At 40.9% G+C, this 10,033-nt stretch overlaps 1 protein-coding gene across 1 annotated transcript; it reads right to left on the reverse strand.

The window, feature by feature from the left end:
• Positions 1–841: 841 nt before the first annotated feature.
• Positions 842–4,445, reverse strand: LOC137208032 (sperm microtubule inner protein 11-like). The gene is made up of 3 exons (XM_067708493.1): positions 4,280–4,445; positions 1,222–1,298; positions 842–1,153 (listed from the first exon to the last, which is right to left on the reverse strand). The coding sequence occupies exons 1-3, from the start codon at positions 4,443–4,445 to the stop codon at positions 842–844; spliced, it is 555 nt and encodes a 184-aa protein (XP_067564594.1).
• Between the last annotated feature and the right edge of the window lie 5,588 nt (positions 4,446–10,033).

A 10,033-nucleotide genomic window follows, 5' to 3' on the forward strand; every position in this document is an offset into this window, starting at 1 on the left:
GCTTTATTTTGCCCTGGTGAACACATTTGATATTTTGTTTCTGGAATCAAGTCATGAATTCCCAGGACAGGAAGGAAGGGCATCCAGAACAATGAGAGGTGCTGGGCATTGCCCACCACTGGTACCATATTGGTCAGACCAATAAAATGCATCCTTCCCAATGGAAAAATAATGGTGGAAGTTAAGAAGTGTGTGGGCAAGAGAATGTTGTTAAAATAATTTGCAAAGTGGTGTCAGTATTCTTATCTAAGGAAGGTCAACGGAATTCAAATCTTCGTTTATGTGTATGTAGGTATGCTCCCATTCATTCACTTGCTTGGTTGTTAGATGTATATATATTCACTGTGATATATATTAGTTCTTTGGGGACACATTTCTTAGACATACGTATATAGATGCACTGAAGTTTGGAGGTAACATTTTCTCATACAATTTAGTGAGCATCTGTCTGCTCTGTATCCTGGCACGGGAGTAAATCCTTTGTATTTATTCACTCTTTTTAATCTTTAGAGCAGCTGTTCTCAAAGCATAGTGCCAGAACACTTGGAGGTCACCTTTCAGGCAGCCCATGACATCTTCACTTTTCCAACTGTAAATCTGTATTTTCTTTATACACTTCAACCAAAACAATGTATTGCAACAGATTGAATGCAGCAGCAGATAAGAGAATCCGGCTGGTTTGTTTTGCTTTGTTTTGTTTGTTTTTTCTAGTCCAATCTGTTTATTCTATGTTCTCAATCCCCTCCTCCCATTAGGCAGCCATTGGAACCAGGACACCTCCCTCTTTCCCTCTTTGCCCTCCATCCAGAGTTGATCTTGTCCTTCTGCAAACACTTCCTGCTCAATACAGACTGAAGTTTCTGTCATTGAGAATAGAGTGATCTATAAACCTGGCCATTGGGCTTTTGATGAGGCAGTGGCAGGGACTCCGGATCCATGGCATGGTTTCCTCTGGGCGCACTGCTGGACTGTGGGATCGCCAGAAGCTGAAGTTCTGAGCATCAGTCAGGGGGACTCTGAAGACCTGATTGGGGAATGTCTTTAACAACACCTTCCGTACAGCTTCCTGGTACCTTGTGTGGCTATTCTGGTGCCTGGAATGATTCCCATCTTCTGAGATAATAGGGGAAATCCTAGTGGGCTCTGGTTCTTTCTTTTCTGGTCTTTGTCTTCATAGGTTTCCCTGGAGCTCCACACTCCAACTCCCTGGAGTTTCATAGCCTTATCCTGAGCTTCTAGAGTCAGCCTATGTGCCCCGGAGCTTGGCCATGTGGTCCCAGACTTCAGCTCCTGGGCAGCTCAAGTGGCTTCAAGGGAATACTATGAATAGTTTTATGTTAAGCCAGACGTTAAAGCAATTTACAAAGTTGTAAAACAATGCCACTCCTCTCTGTAAGTTTTTTGGGGGAATGTATAGTTATTGTTTTTAAGAAATATATGTTCTTGATGTTAATATGTAATAGATGTATTCTAAATTTTAAATAAATTAATAAATATTTTTGATGTCTTGGTTTTAATTTATAATGTGGTTAATATCAATAGATAGAATGCATATCTAACTAAGCAAAAGCTCTTTTTGGTTCCCAACAATTTTTTTCAGTGTGAAAGAGGTCCTGAGACCGAGAGAGAGAGAGAGAGAGAGAGAGAGAGAGAGATGCTGATTCCCAGCAATCTTACAAAGTAGGTAGGATCATCCCCATTTTCAGATGTCCAATAACTCACAAATATTAAATGGCATAGCTGCCTGACCCCTAGACGATGCTCTCTCTCCTATAACATTCTGTGTCTTTACTGGAGGCATTTGCAGACAGTGTTTCTCTCAAAAGCCCATCTACGCCTTTTAGGTTCTCTTCCCACGATGATGTGCTCATTCAAGTGGGGCAGGACAATGGTAGGGCATTGACATACCGTATTCCCCACCCCATTTACTCCCACTGTTCCCCATTGTTTCTTTGAGGACCATTAAGGACATGGCTCCATTGATGTGCTAGAGAAAAACTTGGAGAGAGGAGAAACAGGATGCATTGTCAGAGAAGTTGTGGAGAGGAGTCCCTGCCATCACCTAGAACCCTATACTTTCCCTGCTCCCATCAAATCCGCTGCCTGCCTGGATCTGAGTGAGCAGCCGTGTATCATTTTGGAAGAGGTATAACTCTGGAGTCAGCCAGCTTGGCTTTGAGTCTACTCCTCTGCCATTTGACTAGCTCTTCCACTTGGGGCAAGCTCTATTTCCTCTGTCAGTCTTAGTCTTCTCCGCTGTCAAATGGGATAATGGTAGAATGGCTGGCAGGCTTTCATAAGCTAACACAATTAAAGTGCTTGCAACCGAATAAGCAAGGAAGAAAAGCAAGCATCCTCCTTTCTCATTCCCCTTGATTTGTTCTCTCCTGAAGGCTCTTCTCTCTTCTCCTGGATTATGGTCATAGGAGACCTACAGACACCTAAGGTTCTGTGATTGCTGTTTTTGTATTTTCTATCTGTTTTTCTTTGGGGGCAGTGGTTTAGAGTGACTTCACAAATGTCTTTACAGATGTCTAAGATGTGCTCTGTTTCTTTGATGTACAAAGTATAAAATACTTCCATGGTAGCTTATTTTCTCAGAGAAAACTCTTTAAAGGACGGAGAACTTATCCTCATTTCACTGTTAGGAGGTAGCAGCCCATCAGAATAAAGCTATTGCCTGAGGCTGCCCGGATCTTAAGTGTAAACCATCATCTCTCCTTTTCCTTTGCTCTTGGTTCTCACCACCGCTCGCCCCTCAGCTGGGAGAAAAACCAGGGAGGGGCAAGTGGTGCACAATGGCCAGGAACATCGTGTCACATGTATAGATGCTCTTAATGTGATTCTTTCTATCTCTTGTCTGTTTCCTTTGTGGGAGAACAGAAAATAAAATGATGAAGAGAAGGTTGTTTACATATTTCAGGCTGTTCTTTATATTCTCCGTGAATCTCTAGCTCCAGCAAATAAAGTTTGAACAATATGAAATGTCTGATACTCAACATTTTTGACCTGTTACACAAATGGCAATTTCAACCTCATAATCATCAGGCACAAGAATCTTTAACAGGTTAAGGAGAGACCAGCCACCTTAAAGACAGCTTTCATTGCTAGTGAGAAAAAGTGCATGTAAAATGATGTCCAGGAAAATCACTTAGTAGAACACAAGGAGCAGGAGATATTTTGAAAGAACGACATGCATCAGTCAGAAGTAATATCTACAAAACAGCACTAATCAAGTAGATTGAATCATTTCAATAGTTGTTAAACAAGGACACATTAAGTGGACTGCATCTTCCTTGAGTCTATAATTTTTTCCAAAGGATTTGGACCCAAGAAGGAGGACATAAATGAAGGAGTGAGTGACTGTGCCCACCCCTCTGTAAAGACTTCATATATATTAATGTGATGAGAGCCCCCCTCCAGCACAAACATATTCCCATGTATCAGCAATAAAGATGCTGATGGAAGCTTCATCATTTCTCCTTGAGGCTCCATGAGGCATTAACAAAATACTTCAGTTTTATCCTCCTTCCCACTTCACACCCCAATAGCTACTTAATTCAAAAACGTCATGAGTGAAGATGGCGTACTAGGAGGATGCAGAATCTGCATCTTCTCACAACTAGGGCACCTACCAGGCACCGGTGGGGGACCACAGACACCTAAAGGGACGGGAGGAATCCCCAGCTACTGGGTAGGACATGGGGCGTGGGGGGAGTGAAGGGGGAGGAGAAGTGGAGGCAGCACAGGACTGATGCCCCTGAGGGGTGACTGGGGGAGGTAAAGGGATCCCACACCCAAAGGAGGAAATTGGGGAACCATTGGGAGGGCAGAGGATCAAAAGAGAGCATTACCAGGTTTCCCCTGCTCCCTTGGACCACCAGGAACCTGTTGAGACCTTGGGCCTGATCCTCTGCCCACCTAGGCCTCCTCCAGCCACGAGGATCCTGAGGGAGTGGGAGGGAGGGAAGGGGGAGCAAAAGTAAAGGCCTGACCTCTGAGACCAGCACCCCAGAGGGGTGGCTGGGGGAAGGGAGGAGTTCCTAAACCCAGCAGGACCCACCCACAGTTTGGGGTCCAGCGGTGATAGGGGAGACCCTGGGGGAGATGGTGGGCGAGGAGCGTGAAGGAATGGAAGGGAACAGGGCTGGGACTTTCCCTGTCCACTTAGGCACCAGGAAGCCTGTTGGGCTCCTGGGCCTAAACCTCTGCCCTTGGAGTCTCCCTCCTGCCCCGCAAAACCAAAGTCCCGCCCCTACACCCACACCCAGGGCCCTACCTCTACACTCAGAGACCCCCTCCAATGCGCTGGGCCTAAACCCCACCCACACACCCTCACTCAGGGCCGCACCTCCAAACTCCCAAACTCCACACTCCAGAGGCTCTCCTTTTGATGGGCATCCTCTCGCCTTCCGTGCAGGTTCTAAGCAGAGGCCCCGCCCCATGCTTGAACGTCACCCAGCCTAGGCCCCACCCCACATTCAAACGTCACCTCCCACCCCACCCGCCTAGGTCCCACCCCACCCTGAACCCCGCCCCTGCCTAAGTTCCATGCCCTGCCTTAACTCTGCCCCCATAGCCAAGGTTTGTTTTTTTTTTCTTTTTTCCTCTTTTAGATTGGGGTTCTGTTTTACCTTGTTGATTCATCACTGTTGATTCTTTTTTATTTTTCCTAATAAATTTTATTTCTATGATTTTATTTTATTCTTTATACTTTGTTAGTGATCTCTCCTTTTGCCTTGTTCCCGTCCTCTTTTTTTCTTTTTTCTGTTGTGGTTTTATTTTACCTTATTGCAGTTGTTTCCATTATAGTTTTATTTTTCCTAATATGATTTTTATCCTTCTAATTTTATTTTGCTTTTTATTCTTTGATATTGTACTGCTCCTTTTTTTCTTTCTTTCTTCTTTTTTTTTTTTTTCAAACCACACCATGAAGCTTGCGGAATCTTGGCTCCCAGAGCAGAGGTCAGTTCTGAGCACCCATACTGGGAGATCCAAATCCAAACCGCTGGACTAACAGAGAACCTCAGACCCCAGGGTATAGCAATCATAGTGAAACCTCCCAGAGGTTGTCATCTCAGCACCAAAACCCAGCTCTATCTAACTGCCTGCAAACTCCAGTGCTGGACATCTCAAGCCAAACAACCAGTAAGACAGGAATACAATGCCATCCATCAAAAAAAAAAAAAAAAAAATGAAATGAAATGACAAAAAAATATGTTAGAGATGAAGGAGCAAGGTAAAAATCTACAAGACCAAATAAATGAAGACGAAATAGGCAACCTACCTGAAAAAGAATTCAGAGTAATGATAGTAAAGATAATCCAAAATCTCAGAAGCAGAATGGAGAAAATACAAGAAACATTTAACAAGGATCTAGAAGAACTAAAGAGCAAACAAACAGTGATGAACAACACAATTACTGAAATTAAAAATACTCTAGAAGGAATCAATAACAGAATAACTGAGGCAGAAGAAAGGATAAGTGACCTGGAAGATAAAATGGTGGAAATAACTGCCAGGGGGCAGAATAAAGAAAAAAGAATGAATAGAAATGTGGACAGTCTCAGAGACCTCTGGGTCAACATTAAATGCACCAACATTTGAATTATAGGGCTCCCAGAAGAAGAGAAAAATAAAGGGTCTGAGAAAATATTTAAGGAGATTATAGTCGAAAACTTCCCTAACATGGGAAATGAAATAGTCAATCAAGTCCAGGAAGCACAGAGAGTACCAGACAGGATAAACCCAAAGAGAAACATGCTGAAGAACATATTAATCAAACTATCAAAAATTAAAAACAAAGAAAAAAATTTAAAAGCAGCAAGGGAAAAGCAACTAATAATATATCAGGGAATCCCCTTAACCTTAACAGATGATTTTCCAGCAGAAACTCTGCAAGACAGAAGGGAGTGGCAGGACGTATTTCAAGTGATGAAAGGGAAAAACCTACAGCCAAGATTACTCGACCCAGCAAGGATCTCATTCAGATTCAATGGAGAAATTAAAGCCTTTACAGACAAACAAAAGCTGAGAGAGTTCAGCACTACAAAACCAGCTTTACAACAAATGCTAAAGAAACTTCTCTAGGCAGGAAACACAAGAGAAAGGAAAGACCTACGAAAACAAACACAAAACAATCAAGCAAATGATAATAGTAACATACATATCAATAATTACCTTAAATGCATTTAAGAATTAAATGTGCCAACCAAAAGACATAAACTGGCTGAATGGATATGAAAACAAGACCCGTATATATGTTGTCTACAAGAGACCCACTTCAGACCTAGGGACACATACAGACTGAAAGTGAGGGGATGGAAAAACATATTCCATGCAAATGGAAACCAAAAGAAAGCTGGAGTAGCAATTCTCCTATCAAGCAAAATAGACTTTAAAATAAAGACTATTAGAAGAGCCAAAGAAGGATACTACATAATGATCAAGGGATCAATCCAAGAAGAAGGGATAACAATTGTAAATATTTATACACCCAACATAGGAGCACCACAATATATAAGGCAAATACTAACAGCCATAAAAGGGAAAATCGACGATAACACATTCATAGTAGGGAACTTTAATAGCTCAATTTCACCAGTGGACAGATAATCCAAAATGAAAATAAATAAGGAAACACAAGCTTTAAATGACACATTAAACAAGATCGACTTAATTGATATTTTTAGGGTATTCCAGCCAAAAACAACAGAATACACTTTCTTCTCAAGTGCTCATGGAACATTCTCCAGGATAGATCATATCTTGGGTCACAAATCAAGCCTTGGTAAATTTAAGAAAATTGAAATCGTATCACGTATCTTTTCCTACTACAACGTTGTGAGACTAAATATCAATTACAGGAAAAAAACTGTAAAAAAAATACAAATACATGGAGGCTAAACAATATGATACTAAATAACCAAGAGATCACTGAAGAAATCAAAGAGGAAATCAAAAAATACCTGGAAACAAATGGCAATGATTCAAAATCCATGGGATGCAGCAAAAGCAGTTCTAAGAGGGAAGTTTACAGCAATACAATCCTACCTCAAGAAACAAGAAACATCTCAAATAAACAATCTAACCTTACACCTAAAGCAATTAGAGAAAGAAGAACAAAAATACCCCAAAGTTAGCATAAAGAAAGAAATCATAAAGATCAGATGAGAAATAAGTGAAAAAGAAATGAAGGACAAAATAGCAAAGATCAATAAAACTAAAAGCTGGTTCTTTGAGAAGATAAACAAAATTAGGTAAACCATTAGCCAGACTCATTAAGAAAAAAAGGGAGAAGACTCAAATTAACAGAATTAGAAATGAAAAAGGAGAAGTAACAACTGACACTGCAGAAATACAAAGGATCATGAGTGATTACTACAAGCAACTATATGCCAATAAAATGGACAAACTGGAAGAAATGAACAAATTCTTAGAAAAGCACAACCTTCCAAGACTGAACCAGGAAGAAATAGGAATTATAAACAGACCAATCACAAGCACTGAAATTGAAACTGTGATTAAAAATCTTCCAACAAACAAAAGTCCTGGAGCCGATGGCTTCACAGGCGAGTTCTATCAAACATTTAGAGAAGAGCTAACACCTATCCTTCTCAAACTGTTCCAAAATATAGCAGAGGAAGGAGCACTCCCAAAATCATTCTATAGGCCACCATCACCCTGATACCAAAACCAGACAGATGTCACAAAAAAAGAAAACTACAGTCCAATATCTCTGATGAACATAGATGCAAAAATCCTCAACAAATACTAGCAAACAGAATCCAACAGCACATTAAAATGATCATACACTATGATCAAATGGGATCTATCCCAGGAATGCAAGCATTCTTTGATATATGCAAATCGATCAATGTGATACACCATATTAACAAATTGAAGGATAAAAACCATATGATTGGGGCTTCCCTGGTGGCGCAGTGGTTGAGAGTCCACCTGCCAATGCAGGGGACGTGGGTCGTGCCCCGGTCTGGGAAGATCCCACATGCCACGGAGTGGCTGGGCCCATGAGCTATGGCCACTGAGCCTGCACGTCCAGAGACTGTGCGCCGCAACGGGAGAGGCCACAACAATGAGAGGCCCACGTACCCCAAAAAAAAAAAAGAAAAAAAACATATGATTATCTCAATAGATGCAGAAGAATCTTCTGACAAAATTCAACACCCATTTATGATAAAAGCTCTCCAGAAAGTAGGCATAGAGGGAACGTACCTCAACATAATAAAGGCCATATATAACAAACCCACAGCCAACCTCGTTCTCAATGGTGAAAAACTGAAACCATTTCCTCTAAGATCAGAAACAGGACAAAGTTGTCCCTTTCACCACTATTATTCAACATAGTTTTGGAAGTTTCAGCCACAGCAATCAGAGAAGAAAAAGAAATAAAAGGAATACAAATTGGAAAAGAAGAAGTAAAGCTGTCACTGTTTGCAGATGACATGATACTATACATAGAGAATCTTAAAGATGCTCCCAGAAAACTACTAGTACTAATCAATGAATTTTGTAAAGTAGCAGGATACAAAATAAATGCACAGAAATCTCTTGCATTCCTATACACTCATGATGGAAAATATGAAAGAGAAATTAAGGAAACTTTACCATTGCAACAAAAAGAATAAAATACCTAGGAATAAACCTACCTAATGAGAAAAAAGACCTGTATGCAGAAAACTAAAAGACCCTGATGAAAGAAATTAAAGATGATACAAACAGATGGAGAGATATACCATGTTCTTGGATTGGAAGAATCAACATTGTGAAAATGGCTATACTACCCAAAGCAATCTACAGTTTCAATGCAATCCCTATCAAACTACCAGTGGAATTTTTCACAGAACTAGAACAAAAAATTTCACAATTTGTATGGAAACACAAAAGGTCCCACTTAGCCAAAGCAATCTTCAGAAAGAAAAACAGAGCTGGAGGAATAAGGCTCCCTGACTTCAGACTATACTACAGAGCTACTGTAATCAAGATAGTATGGTACTGGCACAAAAACAGAAATATAGATTAATGGAATAGGATAGAAAGCTCAGAAACAAACCAATGCACATATGGTCACCTTATCTTTGATAAAGGAGGCAAGACTATACAATGGAAAAAAGAGAGCCTCTTCAACAAGTGGTGCAGGGAAAACTGGACAACTACATGTAAAAGAATGAAATTAGAATGCTTCCTAACACCATACACAAAAATAAACTCAAAATGGATTAAAGACCTAAATGTAAGGCTAGACACTTATAAGACTCTTAGAGGAAAACATAGGCAGAACACTCTATGACATAAATCACAGCAAGATTCTTTTTGACCCACCTCCTAGAGAAATGGAAATAAAAACAAAAATAAACAAATGGGACCTAATGAAACTTAAAAGCTTTTGCACAGCAAAGGAAACCATAAACAAGACGAAAATACAACCCTCAGAATGGGAGAAAGTATTTGCAAACAAAGCAACTGACAAAGGATTAATCACCAAAATAATCAAGCAGCTCATGCAGCTCAATATCAAAAAAACAAACAACCCAATCCAAAAATGGGCAGAAGACCTAAATAGACATTTCTCCAAAGAAGATACATAGATTGCCAACAGACACACGAAAGGATGCTCAATATCACTAATCATTAGAGAAATGCAAATCAGAACTACAATGAAGTATCACCTCACACCAGTCAGAATGGCCATCATCAAAAAATCTACAAACAATTAATGCTGGAGAGGGTGTGGAGAAAAGGGAACCCTCTTGCACTGTTGGTGGGAATGTAAATTGATACAGCCACTATGGAGAACAGTATGGATGTTCCTTATAAAACTACAAATAGGGCTTCCCTGGTGGTGCAGTGGTTGAGAGTCCGCCTGCCGATGCAGTGGACACGGGTTCGTGCCCAGGTCCGGGAAGATCCCACATGCTGTGGAGCGGCTGGGCCCGTGAGCCATGGCCACTGAGCCTGCGTGTCCAGAGCCTGTTCTCTGCAACAGGAGAGGCCACAGCAGTGGGAGGCCCGC

This window comes from Pseudorca crassidens, chromosome 15 (assembly GCF_039906515.1).
Source record: "Pseudorca crassidens isolate mPseCra1 chromosome 15, mPseCra1.hap1, whole genome shotgun sequence".
Classification (NCBI taxonomy): Eukaryota; Metazoa; Chordata; class Mammalia; order Artiodactyla; family Delphinidae; genus Pseudorca; species Pseudorca crassidens.

What these genes read in the sequence shown, in the direction of transcription:
- LOC137208032 (XM_067708493.1), bottom strand. Translation starts at nt 4,445, where the DNA reads ATGGGGCGGGGCCTCTGCTTAGAACCTGCACGGAAGGCGAGAGGATGC. An exon ending in GGGGGTCTCTGAGTGTAGAG is followed by an intron (nt 1,299 to 4,279) that starts GTAGGGCCCTGG and finishes AAGCCACTTGAG; the next exon opens with CTGCCCAGGAGCTGAAGTCT. An exon ending in CTCTAGAAGCTCAGGATAAG is followed by an intron (nt 1,154 to 1,221) that starts GCTATGAAACTC and finishes AGACCAGAAAAG; the next exon opens with AAAGAACCAGAGCCCACTAG.